Source organism: Doryrhamphus excisus, chromosome 5, assembly GCF_030265055.1.
Source record: "Doryrhamphus excisus isolate RoL2022-K1 chromosome 5, RoL_Dexc_1.0, whole genome shotgun sequence".
NCBI lineage: Eukaryota > Metazoa > Chordata > Actinopteri > Syngnathiformes > Syngnathidae > Doryrhamphus > Doryrhamphus excisus.
The window spans coordinates 11,828,125-11,848,342 of record NC_080470.1 but is presented as its reverse complement, the minus strand read 5'-3'; the positions used below and the strand labels follow the sequence as shown (position 1 = coordinate 11,848,342).

General features: G+C 41.4%; 2 protein-coding genes across 3 annotated transcripts; one reads left to right on the top strand and one right to left on the bottom strand.

Moving 5' to 3' along the window:
• Positions 1 to 104: 104 nt before the first annotated feature.
• On the bottom strand, positions 105 to 2,839 carry xcr1a.1 (chemokine (C motif) receptor 1a, duplicate 1). The gene is made up of 2 exons (XM_058072214.1): positions 2,544 to 2,839; positions 105 to 2,467 (listed from the first exon to the last, which is right to left on the bottom strand). Exon 2 carries the CDS (start codon positions 2,457 to 2,459, stop codon positions 1,467 to 1,469), a length of 993 nt encoding a protein of 330 aa, XP_057928197.1. The 5' UTR covers positions 2,460 to 2,467; positions 2,544 to 2,839; the 3' UTR covers positions 105 to 1,466.
• An 871-nt stretch (positions 2,840 to 3,710) lies between these two features.
• On the top strand, positions 3,711 to 20,110 carry fyco1a (FYVE and coiled-coil domain autophagy adaptor 1a). Of its 2 annotated transcripts, none has more exons than XM_058073099.1 (18): positions 3,711 to 3,823; positions 4,676 to 4,794; positions 5,283 to 5,389; positions 5,599 to 5,724; positions 6,032 to 6,138; positions 6,310 to 6,453; positions 6,545 to 6,638; positions 7,056 to 9,560; positions 9,837 to 9,929; positions 11,317 to 11,435; positions 11,516 to 11,683; positions 13,049 to 13,201; positions 13,268 to 13,497; positions 13,758 to 13,911; positions 16,037 to 16,129; positions 16,218 to 16,428; positions 18,041 to 18,150; positions 18,332 to 20,110. In XM_058073099.1, exons 2-18 carry the CDS (start codon positions 4,734 to 4,736, stop codon positions 18,405 to 18,407), a joined length of 4,551 nt encoding a protein of 1,516 aa, XP_057929082.1. In that variant the 5' UTR covers positions 3,711 to 3,823; positions 4,676 to 4,733; the 3' UTR covers positions 18,408 to 20,110. The 2 variants fall into 2 exon arrangements, with proteins under 2 accessions (XP_057929082.1, XP_057929084.1); XM_058073101.1 differs by having other exon boundaries at positions 3,773 to 3,823; positions 4,679 to 4,794.
• The last annotated feature ends 108 nt before the right edge of the window (positions 20,111 to 20,218 follow it).

The following is a 20,218-nucleotide window of genomic DNA, read 5'->3' as shown; positions in this document are numbered from 1 at the left end:
ATAAAATCTGCCTTTATTAGTCCCGCAAGGGGAAATTTCAGGATTACAGAAACAAAAGTTCAGCAGCACACAGAGTATAGTACGAGGCACACAAGAGCAGATAAAGTGCAAAAACGGAGTAAAACAAATCAGAAATTGTAGATTTGACATCCTGCCTGACAGTCACCGATCACTTTGACTTGTAATAGTTTGTATATTGTATTGGTATTACCAACAGCTAATTTATACAGTATGTTGAGGCACCTCAATACTAGAACGTGTTTGATATATTCCCACTACATATGGCTTTGATGCTGACATTGGCATTGTAAGATGTCTGCATCTGATAACTCACCCTCCCCCCATTGTGACTTCATAATCTAAACAATACTACAAAGTACTACCAAAAAAAGCATCACCCAACTGTACTGTGGCACAGACCGGTCTGACCAGTTCTTCATGTGACTGATTGTAGTTTTCAAGGAAGATGAAACTATTTGAATATCCCCCTATTGCAAACTATCAAAGGTTCCCTTTTCTTCTTAATGTCAGTTGAACTATTTTAATAATGCAGAAAACATACCGAACAGTTACCTGAACATAGCTAATGTATTTTAAACATGAATACAGTACACCGCATCATTAAATTAGTTAAAATATCAAGTCACATACTGTACTTGAGCAATTGATTTACAAAGCAAGCAAATGCAAAAATGATACAAAATAAATGCATGGGGCCATAACAAACTTGGATATAATAAATAAATTATTAAATTATAATAAATTTTGCATGATTTAGTATTTGTTGAAAAATCTCACTAAAATTTGGTGTCAGTTTTGGGCTTTCGTACAATATTGCACGAAACAAACTAGTCAGTTTGCCCTGTACTGTATCATTCTGCTAAATCGAGTGTCCAAGCACCCTTTATGTTGCTGACTTTTTGTCTGTGCATTTTTGGAGTGTGACTGCTAAGTAAATGTCAGCCATTTAAGGCGGTCAGAAACATTATTGATTTTGACATTGCCAGTATGTATGAGAAGTCCACATCAATAAGTTTCATCCATTTGTCATTTGTAATTATTTTACATTTTCAGTATCTAAAACAGATGACCAATTAGTTTGATTTTAATTGGATTTTTCCTTTGTGAATAGGTATGTTTTTTGTACGTTTTGGTTTTCGTCTGACCTATTGGTACCACTATACTCATTTTCAGTGGATACTTCATCTATTCTGCTCTTAAAGCTGTGCAGCGACTGCCTCTTAAGACTAGCTAGCTAAAAAAGTAGCTGAAGTGCGAGGTGCATAATGTATGTTGGATCAGTAAATACTATACATGTAAGTCATGTAAGAGTTATAATGCTAAAGAAGCACAAATGTGGCCCAATCATTTGCGTTACAACATGCAAATCACTGTCTGTATATCTTGTTTAGATTTGGTTTACAATTTTCCAATTACAATTTTTTTACAACAAATGTGAACAACATCTAATACATTGACCCCTGTGAAATGTAGTTTTGTTTCCCTCCCTGTTGTGTTGTCTCACTCAGACTTGTACGTCTGAACATGGTCTTCAGGTGACCCCTGAATTTGACACCCACCAGTGCATACAAGACAGGGTTGAGGCAGCAGTGGGAAAATGCGAGGAGCCGACACACGTAAAAGGCGTAATCAATGTGTATACTTATGTTGCACTCTTCAAAAGGCGGAATCAAATTATAGCTCAAAAGCCTGAGAAAGATCACCACATTGTACGGCACCCAGCCCAGGTAGAACACAGCCACAATGCAGAAGACTAATTTCACAGCACGGTTCTTTACGTGTGATCTGCTTCTTGTGATTTTGTGAAGTATTTTACAGTAGCAGAACGCCATGACCACAAACGCAACCAAGAAAAAGATGTTCTGTTGGCAAACGGCAACCTTCTCCCACAGGGGATCCGCATATTCACAACCCAGGGAGTGATGGTCCTTCTGGGGAATGGAGATGACTGTGCTGAAGAGCAGCGAGGGCAGGGCCGCTCCTATGCTGATGATCCACATGATGACTGATATAAAGACCCCCATGCTTTTGTTCTGTGGTCCCATGTCGGACAGCGGGCGGACCACCGTCAGATACCTGTAGACCGTCATGGCGGCCAGGAAGAGAACGCTACTGTAGAAGCCAACGAAGAAGACAAAGGCGATCACTTTGCAGAGAATCTCATGGATCAACCATCCCCAGATGTGATACATTGCCCAGAAGGGGAGGCAGCTGGTGAAGATCAGGTCGGACACGGCCAGATTGAAAATGAAAATGTTACTGAGGGACTTGAAGTTCTCGTAGAAGGCCAGGATCACAAGCACAAGGATGTTTCCCATGAGGCTCAGCATGATCACAACGAAGAAGAAAACAGGAACGACGACGGATCCGAATTGGACCACCTCGCCTTTTTCACATATTTCATTGTCATAGTCATAGTCATATGCAGAGTCATTCATTGTTGATCCTAGAAAACAAGTTATATATTGTATCTGGCAGTTGACATATAATGTTAAATATCGAATATAAAAAGCATTACCCACCTATTGTTTCTACGGCTCTGATGTTGTTCCACTTTCACACTTCAGTCCTGAAAAAACAACTACCACAGGACGCATCATTGATATTCTCACAGCTTGATCTAGTTCCTGTTCCTTTTGTTTTTTTTTAACCTGTCCCTTATCATGCTGTATGAGTGAACTGTATGATTGTTTTGCCCGAACAGTTTTTGTTTTACAACAGTTGACTCTGGTATACTCCTCCTGTTAATGTATTGCAAACTAATTGTTAAGACCACCAAACAGAACATGGTTAGAGGAAGGACAGACAAAGAAAAAAGAGAAAGGAGAGAAAGTCACATCATTAACTGTGATCGGAGTCAGTAGGGTATATTATGTTAGCAGGTCTGCCCCTGACAGTTGACTGTGATCCCCCACAAGGGGGCCCGCCCCATTATTTAAGAAGCACTGGGTTAAGGGAAGAGAAGGGAAGAAGATGTAGCCACAGATGGTGAAAGCATCCACTTCATCTCCTGCCTTAGGCCTGAGGCCACTAAACGCCATGCACAGCAAACAGGCCCTCAGACCGCCCAGTGCCCTGGAGGCCAAGGCTCTACCACAGGCCGCCCCCAGCAAAGGAGAATAACCACCACCAGATTTCACCACCAGGCCCCCATATTCCCCCCGCCTGTAGCCATGTGCCCCATTATCTTCAGACAGGCTCTGCATGCAACTCACGGCCCTACTGGGTGCCAGTCTCCTACCAATATCCAAGCAGGCGGGGAGATAGAGGTGCCAGACAGCAGTCACCAACAGGAGGCCGACTAAAATATACTGTATATGTAGATGTCCTTGAAAAGTAAATAAAATAAAGCCATATTACATAAAATATAAAATATTTAAATATTTACTATATCTCACTTTAATAATAACTACTACATAAAAAAAATTTCAGTTGTTTTCTGTTGCCCATGAGAGTTGGTAAATGAGAAGGATGTATTACAGAATAATATTCCCCAGTCACTTTAACATGGTATTATTACTATAATAAATAACTAAACAATACGTCCAGTTGTCAACGCAATGGCAGAAAACTAGGACAAGTGTTTCTGGATGACACACATCACATGACACTGGTGTTTACACTGCATCGACAACCAGCCGTGCTAGTTATTAAAGCCCGCCTTACGTTTCCATCGCATTGGTCGAAGAGTTCAAGACACGGTTTGTAAGTGGATGACACAATGTGTCAATCACAGCGGTTCGTGTGTGTGTGATCTTACAGACCAGCTGGGTTGTTATGGGCATGAGTCGTTCCCTGACAAGTATGTTGAAGTTTGTTTTTCTTCCTCTTATCTTGTCGATAGGAATGTTTACGCTTTAAGATATCGTATTTTTGGTGTCCGAGACATTGCCAAAATGTTTGTCGAGCGCCAAAGCCACAAAGTTTGAAGGGCTGTTGTTTAAGTCGTTTAAAGCGACACAGTCGTCATGTGTAAGACCTTTTATTCTCTTCGTGACTTCGTGACTAAATGGATGCTACTAACGACACTTAGTGTGTGCTTAGTTGTCCAGTACAATTTTCAAACTTTAATAAAGCAGCTAGAGATTAACCTAGTTAACGTTGCGCTATCGCAACAAATCGCTACAACAGTCTAAAAGTGCCGTAAATGTAATACATGGACTGTGTAGTAAAATGTGGGCAACATTAGTGTTAATTTGATATTGTTTGACTATCTTTACGACTATATAATTAATGGTTATACGGTATATTGCTTTCTAAACTGCTATCCTTAAACCCTCAAATTAGCTTTAGCCAACCACGGAGGTCACGTGACCAGATGGAGCCAATATCCACTTCCTGGTTTAATGCTCATTAATAAACACTAGCTGGCAAGCATCCTCAATTTAAAGCATCTAATAAAGTTATGTTAGTACTAATTTATGTGTGTTTTCAATCTCAAAATTTTTGTTTTTTTTTCAATTTATGATTATTACCCTTTTTCAAGAGAAAACCTGCAATTATCAGTTCACTAACACTGATGCTGGTTATTCTTGTGGCACATTGGGAAGTCAGTGTATATAGTTTAACACCAATTTGGGACATGACAGCATGAGTAACTTATTATTGAAGGCAGTCTTTTTACGCTGTGTTCATTCATCGTTTTCTGATGCAGCAGACTGGACGTAACCCTGTGACCCTGTGGTTGCCAAAGAGAGACGGGTGGGGCCACCATGGCTGCCGGGGCTACGGTTGGAGAGAGCCAGCTCCAGAGGATTATCCGTGATCTACATGGTGCGCCACTAGCTCTATATATGTGTGTGTATGTGTGTGTGTGTGTGTGTGGATAGAGGAGCTTGTGAGCGGATAGTTGTTGGCTGACATGGTGTGACTGGGGAGAAGCTACCGGAGGATTTGCCGTCACACTATGATCTGCATGCCTGGGACCATCTAACCTAATCTGTTTTTTTTTTAAAAAAGCAACTTTTGTTGGACTTGCTCTGATGTGTGTGTAGAAAAGTTAAAAGTGTGTGTCAGCATGCAGCCAGACAAAGAGCATGTGCTGAGGGTACACCCAGCACATGTGTCCTTCCAGTTTTTGCGTTTGATACGAGGCAAGTAGTTGATTGTCAATTGTCGTAACAAATAGATACAAATCACCAGAAAGGTTAAACTAAAAAATGTGGGTGCTTATGTTTTTTCGGCTGCATTATACATTCTGAACATGTAAGATTTAAATGTTATCTGTTTTCATTCTAAATGATTATTCTTTTGAATTGCAGATTCTGTTGCAGAGCTTGCTAAAGAGTACAGGGAAAGGGGGGAGCCCATCACAGATGACAGCACCAACCTGCACAAATTCTCTTACAAGCTGGAGTACCTGCTACAGGTGTGTATACAGGGATATTCAACTGGCGGCAATCAGGCCAAATCCGACCTGGTAGGCCAAATCAGGGGCTCTTTGGCTAGCATTTGGAGTTGATCATGAAAAACAGCGGAGCTCCCATGACATACAGAGGACCTGTGGCAAGATTTTTTGAGCGTTCAATATCAATTACACTTCTCTTTCATAACTAGTCGTGCCATTTTGTCTTTCAGTTTGACCAGAAGGAGAAGACAACATTTCTTGGCACAAGGAAAGACTACTGGGATTACTTTGCTGACTGCCTTGCTAAAATCAAAGGAGCCAATGATGGTATCCGCTTTGTCAAATCCATATCTGAGGTACGAAGAGCTTTATAAAGACTCATTACTCTAATTGAGTATAATCAGTGTAGCGCTTAGATCATTAATAAGCAGTTTAGGAGAGATGAAAAGCTGTCATTCAATGCAGCGACTGCTCATGAGGGATGTTCCCTGGCAAGCAGGCATGGACATTTTATATGACTCTCTCATAAATCATAAGTCCAAATCATAGTAATCAGTTTAACTGTGTAAATTATGGATTACATGTTGAGTGCACTGAGTCACCTGCAGTAATGTGGTCGGAATGGTAGCAAATTGTCATTTGTCTTCTTTCGCTTCCTGATAGTTGAAGACGTCACTTGGGAAGGGCCGAGCCTTTATTCGCTACTCCCTGGTGCATCAGCGATTGGCTGACACCCTGCAGCAGTGCCTCATGAACCAGAGGGTCACCAGGTAGATAAAATGTTTTCTTATTCGATGGTACAGTTATTTTACTGACAAGCATGATTGAAATAGAATATAATAAGCCATTATTTGTTCCACAGTGAGGAACAAGCAGCAGAGTTGATAGTACCAGCACACATTAAGCGTATGTCCTCAATCTTTCTGCTTTCTCCTCCACAGTGACTGGTACTATGCTCGAAGCCCCTTCTTGAAGCCTCACCTTAGTGTCGATATCATCAATCACTTGTACGAGCTGAATGAGGTTCACTTTGATGTGGCTTCTAGAGGCTATGACCTTGATGCCTCCTGGCCTACTTTTGCAAGGTAAACCTCTTGTATGTGCCAGGAAATGTGTGTTTTTAAGTTAAGGTACTTTTATATTTACTGAAATGAATAAATGTTGTTCTGTCTAAAGGAGGACACTGGGAGGTGCAAGCTCACCTGGACACACTTGGAAACCACCCAGTCGTAGTTCCAGTATTAACAGCCTGGCCAGCAATTACTCACAGGTAAGTGTTGAGATTAAGTTACATTGAAATTACAATGCAACCTTACAGATATTTTAAAGTAACTTTAAATCATTCTTATCGGTTCTAAAGCTGTTTGTTAGCACTTCTCCTGATGGCACCTTTCCCATTCATCTGGGCATGAGACCCGTACTGGAGAACTACAGTTACCCATTCTCTTTACGTGTTTAATGCCCCTGCTATAATTGGACTATTTACATTAAATGTTGATTGAACACGTGAAACGTCAAAGAAAAAGCAATATACAGAAGCTTTTCAGTGTTCTATACTGAGCTCTTACAACGTATGCAGTGACTTCTGAGGCATATTTTGAGAATCCATTTTAGATGTTCCATTGTTAATTTTTTCTTCATTGCCTTCATAAATATCTCATTCAACTATCTTCATTCAACCTTACAGCAAGCATCGGAGTTCCTCTCCAGCCCAGACTATGGTCAGGGTCTGCTGAATGACCTGAATGACTCCCTGCCCCCCTGCAATGAGGACATCAACACCGTGGAAGAACTCCGCCTGGAGCTGGACCAGTCGGAGCTGAGGCAGCAGGAGCTCCTGGATAAAGTGCAACAGCTGGGTGGTGAGGCTGAGGAGCTCAGAGCAGTTGTGATGGCGCTCCAGAGGCAGCTAGAAATATCACTGGCTGCTCAAGAAGACCAACAAGGCTTGCAGGGAGAGCTCACAGCTCTGCAAGGACGAGAGGAGACTCTTTCCCAAGATTTGGAGAAGCTTCGGGCTGGGGAAAAAGCCAGAGAGGCTGAACAGCGCCTCCTCCAGGAAAAGTTAGCAACCACAGAGGGGAAAAACATCGAGCTACTGGCCAAGTTGGACAGTGTGCTGAGTGAGAAGGGCCAGCAGGCGGCCAGTCACTTTGATTCAGCACAAAAGATACATGAGCTGTTGGACAGGTTGAAGGATGCAGAGAAAGGGAAGATGCAAGCGGTTGCTGAGGCTGAGGAGAAGAAGAGGCAGACAGAAAGGATTGAAGAGGAGCTGAGGGTGAAGGAGGTTGCTGCAAAGGAGAGCGAAACAAGACTTGGCGTTCTACTCACATCTGTGTCTGAGGACAAAGCCAAACTGGAGAGCAAAGTAGAGGAACAGTGCAATGCCCTTGAAGTGCTGCAGGGTGACTTGACGCTGAGGGAGAAAGAGACCAGCAACTTACAGTGGCAGATGCAGGAGCTTCAGACATCTCTGGAGGAGAAGGAGAAAGAAGCAGAGGAAGTGAAAAGGAAGGCACAGGAAGACCTAGGGGAACTACACAAGAGTTTTACCGGCCAGAGGGAGACTTTAGAAGAAGAAACCACTGCTCTGAAGCAGCAGCTTGAGATAAAAAAGACAGAGATAACATCTAATGGCAAAAAAATCCAGCTTCTGGAAGTCCAGAACCAAAGCCTGAGCACAGAGAGAGACGAACTGACCTCTGAGCTCCACCGACTGGAGAGTTGCAGTCAGGAGAAAGATGCAAAACTTGAAGACTATAAGAGACAGTGTGCCAATCTCATGGAGTTAAACAAGACTCTGCTGACCTCGGCTAAGAGAAACGAGGAGCTGAAGAAGGAGATGGCAGACAACCGGACAATCCTTGAAGACGAGTTAGCATCTCTAAGGGCTTCAGAGAAACAGGTACGAAGACAACTAGACGACGCCAAGATGACTGTGGGTGAGAAAGAAAAGGGGCTGCGCGAGGAGACTCGCACGCTAGAGGAGAGTCTGCAGCGGGCCAACATGGCCACCAAGCTCTCGGAGGCCACGTCCAAGCGGCTGGAGAAGGAGAACCAGAGTCTGAGAGAGGAGCATGACACGGTGAAAGCATCTCTCTTTCGCATGCAGGCTGACTTGAAAAATGTTCACGGGCAAATCGGTGAGCTCGAGAAGAGCTTAGGAATGTCGCGCAAGAACGAAGTCGATCTTCAACGGCAACTCCAAGCTGCAGAGGCGGCACTTGACAGTAAAGAGAAGCACCTTGTTGAGGTGCAGTCCAGGGTAAGTACTCTGGAGTCCAGGGAGAAAGAGCTGGAGGTGGCAAAGGCAAAAGCAGAAGCAGCTTGTGTGAAACAGACAGAAATGATTGAAATGGTTACATCTGAGAAGCAGGCCATGGAAAAGTGTCAGCTGCAGAAAAGCGCCGTCCAGGCTAAGGAGAACCAAGAGGTGACTGTCAAGCTGACTGTGGTGGAGGGCCAGTTGGACGTGAGCATGAAAGAAGTGTCCAGGCTCCAGGCAGACATCTTGGACCTCAAGGTGAATTTACAGAGGTCTGAGGAGGAGAAACTGAAGTCCCAAGCACAGCTGGAGGTGACTGAAGGCCAAAGAGATGAGCTCAGGACTTTAACCGAGCAGCTTAAAATCCAAACAGAGGTTCTGAACCAAAAGCATGTCGCAGAACTACTGGAGTGCAACAAGAGAGAAGAGGCACTGACTGAGCAGCGCGACAGAGAGATGGCTGCTCATGCTGAGCTGTCCATTTCTGCGGCTGCCCTACGAGAGGAGCTGTCTGCCCTGAAAGCTGAAAACAACCGACTCGCCCTGGAGAACACTGAGACACGTGATGGCTTGCACAGGGCCAACACTGAGATGGCCGAGCTGGGAATGACCATCTGTAAACTGAGTGCGGAGAAAGAAGAAGCCAAGAAGCACTGGGCAGATGACGCCACCGTCCTTGAGGAGCTGAGGCAGGAGGTGGAGCGCCTGGAGGACTGCATGGGCGAGTTGCAGCTTGAGAACGAGCGACTGGAGGAGGACCTGACGAAGAAAGAGAAACTTCCCGAAGCTGTTGCTGAACTTCAAGACCAGCTGGAGAAGAGCAGGAGCCAGCTGCAGAACCTCAGGGATTCTAGTCAAGAGGAGATGGAAGCTCTGAAGTTCCAGATGAGCTCAGAGAACATGAATCATCAGGTCCAGATGAAGGTGACTTAGTCTAAAAATATACTTACCGTAAATGGTCTTTTTGTAGATGTATCGATTTAGGCTTGATTGTTTGTTGCACCTTGCGACTCTGAAACTTTGAGATTAAGTGAATTGACGTCAATTGAAGTATTACGCTACATGAGCATGAAGTTTGTTTCTACATTATCACACAAGCTTGTACCCGATTCTGAAGATTGTAGTGCATGTTTTTTAGTTGTAATTGTATTGGAATGTAAAGTTAATGCACTGCTCTTTGTGCTGCTCGCACTTAATTAGAATGTTGCAGAGGACCTACTCAATGTCAAAGTCAAGCTTCAGGAGGAAATGAGGAATGTGTCCTGTTTGCAGATAAGAGTGTCTGAACTAGAGGTATGTGCACTCCAGACACCAAAATAACACATCCAGTAGCACTGTAGTACTATGTATTGGTGTGCATTCATGAATAGACACTTGAAGTCAAAGCAAGCCTCTGCAGACCCAATTACCACACTGTTGTGTGAGGTTGTAATCCACAGAATAAAAAAAAAACTCAAACAACTTTGCTTTCAATATAAATCCCCATGGTAGATAATAACACAATAGCTACTCCAAGCACCCCTCGGTCTTTCTCTCAACAGGATCAATGCAAAACTACCACACTGTTTATGTTTTGGCACATGGGCTGTGTGCCCTCTGAGGGAAGGCATTCTTCAGCATTCGATTGTAATGCATTTTTGTGAGATGTCTCATACATAATGAGACCTTTTTGAAGGTAGGAGTAGCAGAAGAGGTAGAGAAATTTATGGTAATGATTTGATTTTATTTGAACATGCGTCAGATTACAATTGAGTGCATCACATAATTAGTTCACAGTTCCATCTGTGCAGCAAAGCAAGCAGTTAACTATTCAGGTTATACACCATTTTAATGTACATGTTTAACATGAATTAACACTTCATCCGATTGATAGTAAAGCCCATAATTATTTGTCCCTGAGCCAAATTTTGTTTTATTCATACTCCCTCATTATGCAGATAATCAATATTTTGAGTTGATTAGAATGCTCTAGGTCAGTGTGGCCCAGTCAACCACCTGTCACAGAATATTCTCAGGGCATTGAATCTATCGTGAACATATAATTCAGGCCTCCTGAATTCCCCGAAAAAAAAAAAAGTATGTTGCACAACACCGCAGCAACAGAAGCAATGCTGTGAAGTTGAAAAAGCTACTGGATGCTACATTACTATGCATTTTCCTTTATTTTTTTATTTTTTTTTTAACAAAACTTCAACATAAAAAAGGGGGCAGTGGGCATACACAGTTTACAAGTTAGGGTTTCACATTCATGGTCATGGTGTAATTTTAGTCATTTCCTTGGTTTACGTCAGTGAACAGTGTCCATTTCAACCATTTCTCTCCACATATGTCTTCTTCAGTCCTCAATCTATGTGTTAATAGTTCCATATCGTGCATTGTGTTCATCACACAAAGCCAGTCCTCCAGTGAGTCTTGGATTACCATTTTTTGGTAACATACATTTTCCTTTTACATAAAAAACTGCTTAATTTCGCTTTTGTGATAACTAAATTTATCTTTGTAGGTTTGAATATGTCTTCCCAAGCAGCTGTTCTTCTCTACCCCGCTACAAGATTCCTTAATTTTGGTGTAAAAGAAAAACAAAATCCCATTAAAATGGCAAATATATTCTCTTGACATGTTGTTTTGTCATTTCCAGCCGACAAGTAAACAAATGTTTTTCTACCAATGTTTGTTCCAGGCCGAGAATGAACAGCACCTGCGGCTAAGCGGCGAGAAGGACGCTCGCATCACAAAAACTGAAGCCAGCGTCCGTGAGAGCGAGAGTGCGATTGAACAGTTGAGACACGCGATAACCAGGTTGCGTTCATGCGATGGGAAGCTTATGAATTTTGTTGCAGGATGTGGCATTAATTGTAAAGTGATTCTGTCATTTCAAGTGCTGAAAGTGCACACTTGGCCGTGCAAAATGAATGTGAGGAGCTGATGCGGAAATTGAGCGCAGCTGAATCAGCCAAACAAAGTCAGCACGTGAAGATGACGGCGGAAATCGATGACCTCAACAGGACAAAGGTCAACCTTGAAGAACGGCTCATTGAGCTCATAAGGTAACACTCTGGTCTATTAATATCGCTGGAACACATTGAGCGATATGGTTCATTATCTGTGTGTGAGACTACCACCTGCCTATTATCAGTTGCCTCTTTTTTGACTGCGCCGCTGTGTTGTCAATTAGATCTTCCAGGAAGAGCAGGTTTTGTTCTTCTCGTGCCAGATAGGTGGAAATGAGCAGAGCGATGGTGGTGGCAAGGTTTTGTTTGAACGTGAGGAAACTTAACACAGGCACTTTGATGAGAGCAGGAGGCGAGTGGTACAGGAAAGAAAAGAGAGGAGAGGCTTTTATTTATTATTATTTATTACCAGGCTTTCTACTTTCTCCAGTGCTGAACACCAGTGATGCTGTCAGTCAGTTCCCCTTAGATCTGCCCACCTGATTTCACTGCTCTTCCTCATGTATAATGCATTACTTTTTTACCTACATTATTTGCTGAATACCTCTCATATTTGGAGATAGATACACCCCCACTGTCTACTGACGGTGAGAGTTATCGTAATGATTCTGACCCTCCCATTTACAGTTACCAACATATGAGGCATAGCTGGGATTTATTACATTGTCCTTTTGAAGCTGCTGAATGGGAAAACCAGTTCTGGAAACTTTTAGATGTTTTGGTATTTTCTTTTAACATTCAAAATTGGACAGTGGGCTTCACGGCAGTCGAGTGGTTAGCGTGCAGACCTCACAGCTAGGAGACCTGAGTTCAATTCAATCCTAGCAGCATCAGAACCATTGCTACATTAGTGGTAAGAAGCAAACTACTCCCAGTATCAATACCATTAGTGAGTTCTCTGGAAACAGTACGGAAAGTGTAACACGCATGTAACAGCTACTACTATCTTGTGGACTTGATAAAAACTACATTACAAAGTTTTCCACAGCCACAACTGTTAATGTCAGTCATTATAATTACGGACACATATTTGCTTTTGTTGATCACAAACCAGTGACTTTTCTACTTGAAAAACAGTAAGTGAATTGATTTTATTTATCAGCAAAAATGTCAGTCAACATTGTCATTTTCAGTCATCTTCCCTCCCAGTTTTTGTAAATAATATTCACTAACCTGTCATTTGTTTTGTAAATTCACGCACATTCACACTTTCAAAGTGTAATAAGATACACTACACATTACGAATAATAATATACATTTATTGACACCATCATGAAATGTATATACATTTCTGTTATATTTATATTATATTGTTTATTGGTTGGTTAATGTGGCATCATACAAAGAGCTATCTTTTTATTTAGCTTTACTCATGCAGCTAAATACTAACATAAATATGACATCCAGTGTTTTACAACCTGACAGAAAACCCTTAAATGTTTGATTTTCCTCGTCCCTCAGGGATAAAGATGCCCTGTGGCAGAAGTCGGACGCACTGGAGTTTGAACAGAAACTACGGGCGGAGGAGCGCTGGTGGCTGTTGGACAAAGATGCAACTCACTGCCTGGGCTGCCAGGGCCAGTTCACTTGGTGGCTGCGCAGGCATCACTGCAGGTGTGCACGCACTCTTTATAAATTATTTCGGAGATGCAACCATAAATGTATCTTGTGTTTGTGTAGACTTTGCGGCCGCATCTTCTGCTACTACTGCAGCAATAACTATGCAATGACCAAGCACAGTGGCAAGAAGGAGCGTTGCTGTGGGGACTGTTATAGCCAGCACAGCGCAGTGGTGGAGCGCTTCACCACGGCCGAGCTGAGTCTGTCTGATGAGCAGCCGTCTCCACCTGGGGCTGGGATGCAGCCTGCCCCTGAGCCGATCCCGTATAAACCCACTCCCAGGGTCACAGGTACAAGGCATCATCTCAGGCATGACAGTTTAGTTGACATGAATCAATACTTCTCCATCTGTTCTTTAAAGCTAGTCAGTGACTCATAACCTTCAAGCATAAGTAAAAAGATAGACTAAAGAGGCTTAGGATTATTTTCCCTCTGGGAAACTAAAGAACATGTTTTGCTTTTAGCCTTTAGAAAGCATAACTTTGCGTTTTAACGATTAGTGCAATTTGCCTTGAAGCTTATAGTGTTGTCTGATCATTGTTTGTTCCAGTTTCAGACCACAGAAACAAACCAGATGATGGCACTTTTGATATCATCACTGAGGAGGAGGTGAATGGCGTGTACGACAGTGACACCAATTCCCAAACCACAGGAGGTTCTTTTGAGGGGGAACAAGAGCGAAGGCCGCCTGGTTCCTTGGATATGTGAGTTTTGGTTGCCACTTTTCCAACACTTTAGTTTCCTTTTTCGCATAAAGTTCACAAATATGTGTTTGCAGGCTGCTCAGTGGGTCAACACAAGCTTATTTTCATCTTTTTTACCCTCTTAAGATAGGAATCCGGAAATCTGGAATTACTGTACACAAGTTCCCTGCTGTGAGCAAAATAACATCATTTGGTGCCTGCTGTGAACATCTTGCTGCTATTTTTTTTAGAACACAATACAAACCCTCTGGTCCTGCTGCTGATTCTTGGCTGGAAAGTAGAACGCTACAGTGTTAGGCAAGGAAGCCACAATTAAGTGGTTTTAGTATGCCCAAATTGGAACGTACATTTGTGTATCTGTAGCTTTATTGCGAATGAGCTGTTTGTGCACGGCTGTCTCCTATTGTGATGTGTGATACTGACGTTGGTATTGGAGATACTGATACACACTGCATGGTGTCAGTCATGCCATGTCCGACATCTCTCACATTTCGTGTGGAAGTTTTGGACTATTTCTTTGGTCTTCTTCCTTACTCAGTTTGAAATATTTTCTTAATTTTAGAATAAGTAAATTGGAGAGGCTAACTAGTTAAGTTGGTTGCTTGCTATGCTAAAGGTGGCCATATCTTATACCCCTGCAGTGATTCCGCAGTGCGGAATGTGGTGTTAACAAAGAATAATAGGAGTATAAAGGTGACTATGAGTGTTATTTCATATCTACAGAGCTCTAATAATGTTAGAAAAACATAAACAGGTTTTATATTAAAAAATATTTAGTTTTTTAATATTGAATCCTGCGGAAATTGACTTATCATGGTTGTGTCTGGAACCAATTAAGTGATAAATGAGGGTTGACTTTATTGCCAAGCTGTTATACAACAACCGGAAAAATAAACAGAGGACCAACTAAAATATATGAAACTGGTGTTTTAAACAATTTTTGTTTGTTCATTTTTAAGAACAAATATAAGAATAAAAATGAAGTCACAATTCATAGTCACATGAACATTTTAATATTAATGGGTATCTCACTGCTAGTTTGTTCAAGGCTGGGAAAGTTGGTTCATGTTCTTTCCACATTTTGCTCACGTATGTCTGTCTTGCACTAGCAGCATCGGACAATGTGCTCTGACTGCTCTCCTCTTCTGTCTGCCTCACAAATGCCTCGTATTCAGTTTTACCACATCTCTCAATTAATAAGCTCACTGTTTTTTGTCAAATATCTTACACAGCGTATTGGCTGTTTACACCTGGATATTTTTATGATCTGTGATCGTTTAGACATCACCTGAAATTGTATCAATATTTTGATATTACTTGCTTTTTAAAAAATATATATTTTTAAACAAGGTGTTTGTATACAAGTGGCCGTATATACAGGGAGGATTTGTGCGGCCAGGGACAGGTATCATATCCGTGGAGCAAACAAGTTGGGGAGATGACATTTTTGTCATGTTTGGTACTGTAAACAGCCTCCAAGGACAAATATTACTGTTCAAACCTCATTAAAAAGGCACTTTTGCATCATCGGGGAGCTTTCATGAAAGTCACCTCGGTGACATGAAGGGGAACTTCAGGCTCCTTCTGCAAATACAATATAAGCTCCTTGGTGGAGAAGAGCATTTTGAGAACAGGTGACACTGATTTAAGGAATAATACGTCTGTGTGAAGCAACTTTGGGAAACTCTGACATTGGCTCAGTCTTGAGCTTGGAAATGGGTGAAAATAATTGCCACGGGCTCCTAGAGGTGCTTTCAACTGCATATGAGTGTATTTATCAGTGGCTGAAGTTGGCTCATGATGGCTACATGTAATGACAACTTTGCCATCTCCATGACGACAGAGCACATTTCATTGGCTGCTAAGATGAAAATGAAAACCCCAGACAAAAAAGCTCCAGTAGCAGTGTGATGTTGGCTTAATGCTTTATCAAATCGGCTTGGTCCTTCTAACTGTACAGCCCCACAGACTTGTGGGTAAAATCCAAAAGCAGAGAGTTATTATCCTGGAGGGTTTCACTGACACACTGAGGTAGATGTACCTATCCTGCCTACTCTTGGATCTTGGCGAACTTTATATTACATAGTATTAGACATACTGTAATACTAGTTGTCCTTCTTTGCAGAGGTGTAGGAGATTTAACCCCTGATGACCCTGAGGAGAACAATCTTACTGTGCAGGATTCAGAAATCAACCTTCTCAAATCAGGAGAACTCACGTAAGTGTTGGCATGGCTGGCTGCCTGGCTGTGAATTTTAACTAGTGTCTTTGTATGCAATGCCTCCTGTGCATGGTAATCTTTTCAGGATGGCTGTGCCGCTCAGCATCGATGATATTTCCCAGTTTGGCGACGGCTCACGGGAACTCTTCATCAAGTCCAGCTGTTACAGTGTGGTGACTGTTGCTGTGGCTGACTGTGGGCCCACCATCAGCTGGATGTTTTCCTCTGAACCTAAGAGCATCTCCTTTAGTGTGGTATACCAGGAATCTGCTGACTCTCAAGTGGAGCAATCCAAGGTAGTCACACACCCATATGCTGTAATTATTTTGGTCTGTCCCACTTTATTTTGTACCATGTTCTTACTTTGCGTGTTTAAACAGTATGTGTGAGATCTTGAGGGGATAGTTTGGATTTTTTCAAAGTTACCCATCAGCAGGGTAGGCCATTAACAGTGACTGAGCCCACTCTTGGTCCTGTCAGCCAAGTTCTGCTCGGATTTTGTTGATGAGAAATGTAGTTCCAGTTAAGTAGTGAGTTTGGCTTCTCAAAACAATATGTGTTCAAAAGAGTAATACATTTGCATCACAAAAATGTCTCAGATCTCACAATCACGCTGTTTTACTTTCTCTCTTCTGTTGTATCACTGCACGCTGTAGCCTGCCTATCCTTGTGTACAGTATGTGGTGAAGATGGTGTCGTTACCATTTTGTTTATGTACCCCATATGTTCCGCAGCGGAGGAAGATGCTAGCTTTGCAGTCGTCTTCACCACATATACAAGAACAACGCTCCCAATTAAAGTCACACACATATCTGCTTGTCTGTGTTCATGTGCTCACCTTGTTACTTCTGTTTTGAACTGTGTCGTTCACCTTAGAAACCATCGTTTTTGTTCTCATCTCTTCATCCAAGTGTAGCTAGCACTTGCCAGCAAAGAGATTGAATGACTGACAGGAGGGTTCACTCGTTCATTCAGCTGTAGAACCAACGCGCCCAGGTGTTGAGACACAGGCGAGAGTAAACCCTCGTGTCATTCAGCCTGTTTGGTAGAGTGAGAGGAGGAAAACAAACACACATGCACTTATTTATCGAGGTTGGCAAAATTATTAACCTGGTTTTTATTTGTTGTGGGATGATTTTTTTTTTTTTATTGATTATCATTACAGACTAGTCACAGCCAATGGTTTTGACCCAGTGTTTATTAGAGACCATGGCGGTTATATGGTAGTGCACGCACCTGGCGATTATATGACTTTAAGGTTAACTGGTATTAATGGAATACATTTTCAGTACAGTATACTGCTTCATAGTTAGAGCTGTTTCAAAATTGTTTTCCCCCCATGTAGTTATTGTAGGTCAGGGGTTGTCAATCATTTTCTGTAATTTTCTTTCAGGGTACAGAAATGATTTCACACACACACACGCCTTTCCCCTCCCATTGAAATGCTATTGAGAAACCGTTAATATCTATTTATCTGTACAGAGGCCGAGACAATACAACAAAATGCAAAGTTGTGAAGCATACAACCGTATTCAAGAGTCAAATTGCATGCTGAGTATGATACACTTTTACATGTTGGCAGGTCTGCAGTAACATTGAAGTTACTCTCTGCCTGTTTCCCTCTCCCCAATATTTGAAAAGCACTGAGTTAGGTAACAAAATATACTTAAAATACAAAAATACTGGACCAACCTTGTCATAATGTTGTAAACTCATATAGTCAGTATTAACATCAATAAACCAAATGGTGCCCCAAAAGCTGAACTTGACACCACATGCAGTGGATATTGATTAGCGCGTAATATGGATATTGATTAGCGAGTAATCACACTTGCTTTTATAGTGATTAGCATCTGAAGGACATTGAATTCCACCCACATGCCAACATTTCTGTCTTTTCTCTTTAAGGTTCTTATTCCTTTGACACGCTGCAATTCCCACAAAGAGACCATTCAAGGACAGCTGAAAGTGCGTCGGTCTGGCACGTACATGCTCATCTTTGACAACTCCTTCTCACGGTAGGCGATGCGTTGCGACTCCCTCATCATCTTGAGTGGGCGGGCGCTTGGGAACGAGTCATTTAAAAAACAAAAACTCTCATGTTGATTTGCTACTCCAGTTAAGCTTCCTGTTGGTTTAGCTTCATACATCTGGAAATTGGATTGTGGCCGTTTTCAATGGAAAACCTCTTTCCCACAGGTTTATCTCCAAGAAAGTCTTTTACCATCTGACCATGGAAAAGCCCATCATCTACGATGGAAGCGACTTCTCCTGAAGCTTTAGCCTCACGAAAATGTTGCTTAAGTATCACCATGGCAACTACAGGGATAAAATGAGTTTTATAAGAGACATTTTTAAAAATGAGTTTTTCACTTTGTTGCTGTCCATTGAAGAGCATGTATCTCCCATTTTTGTGTCTTGGAGATAAATGCTTTTGAATTGGTTGGCTTCATGGATAAAGGTTGATCTTCATCCAAGTGTAGCCTTTTTAACATTGGTATTTTAACATACAGTATATATACCAAGTAATCTTCTTTTAGTTGAGCTACAGTATGTCTCTTTGTCTATGAAGACTATGATGTTTCTCATTTTCAAGATGTCAACTGAAAAGCATGTATCTCCAAATACGGTGACTGTTTTGTATGAAAAACATGAAAAATGACTTTGGGATGTTATTTAAATCACAAAAGTTGGAGATACATGCTTTTCTTTAAGAATTGTATTTTCATGAACAAAGGTTCATCTACTACCTATTAATATTAAATAATGCAAACTTTATTTCATCTAAAACTGCAAACTCACCGTAAATGCTGTAATTATAACGAGGGCCTGTATAGTATTTATGTAAAACACATCAAGCATGTGGTGTTAATTGGAAGGTTGATTAATAATTAATAATTGGAGAGAGAGTATTACCTCATTTTAAAATTTGTTACATACAACACCTTTATTTTATAACTTTTATAATGAGAAAATAAAACATACACGTACAAGTACAGTATATTGCATAACACCACAGCAACAGAAACAATGTTGTAATAGCAGTAAGGAGCAAACTCCTCAGCCAGCGTTAATACTGCTGATGGCTGATTCTAAACAACACTACGACACGTGTAACAGGTATGAGTTTCACACCAACAGCTGAGAAGCACAACCAACATTTTGAAGCGCATGTAGAGGTGGATAAAGATTATACTTAAAGTCCAGCTACTGCCATCTTGTGGCATTAATAAAACAAAAAAAGAAGCATCAAGAGCTTGGTGTTTTATGCCATTTTTATGGACCCAGTTCTTATTTCGAGAGCCTAGTTTTTTGTAGACCACAGACCCAGCGACTGAATAGAGGTGTTAATTGGAGCATTTACAGTGTCATAACACTAACCAAATGAAAACTATTTATCTGTAAAAGAAGACAGTGATTTCAGTGTTGTTCTTTTTAAATGTATTTTTACAATTCTATATATTTTTTTCATTCGGCGTCAAATGTTGTGCAGTGTTCCAATTTAAACATCCAAAAGAAGTTAACCGGACATGTACGGCTTCTCTGGATTTTTCATGGTTTTCTAAAGTAAAACTTTTTTAAAGGGTTCTTTTTTATTGCCATCTTTGTTCCTATAATGAGATGAGATGCAGTATATTGCGGACTGTAGCCTCCAAGTGCCTATTGATTCTTAATTGGCAGGAATTGTTGTGCTCTGAGATGCCTGTTGATGGTGATGTTACAATAATTTAATATGTTTAGGGGTGTGTGTGTGTGTTTGGAAGTTTGAAGTCTGATTTTGCCATGTTTTTAAATAGCTTGTGCTTTCCTTGTACTTGAATTCTCTTTGGTTTTTGAAACCCCCCCACAAAGATTTTGGATACCACTACATTTTCTTTCAACTACAAAGGGCTTACCTAGCTCTATTTGAATGCAAATGCTCGTATTTTCTCTGCAGAGCTGCACTTGTTGAAAATATACAAAGTTCATATGATACAATCTATTTATTGATGTCTTTTACTTTGCAAATACATGTAATCAACACCAAACTTGTGGAAATGGATATGAAGTTGTCTGTTATATGTAGGGCTGGCAAATGATGAAAAA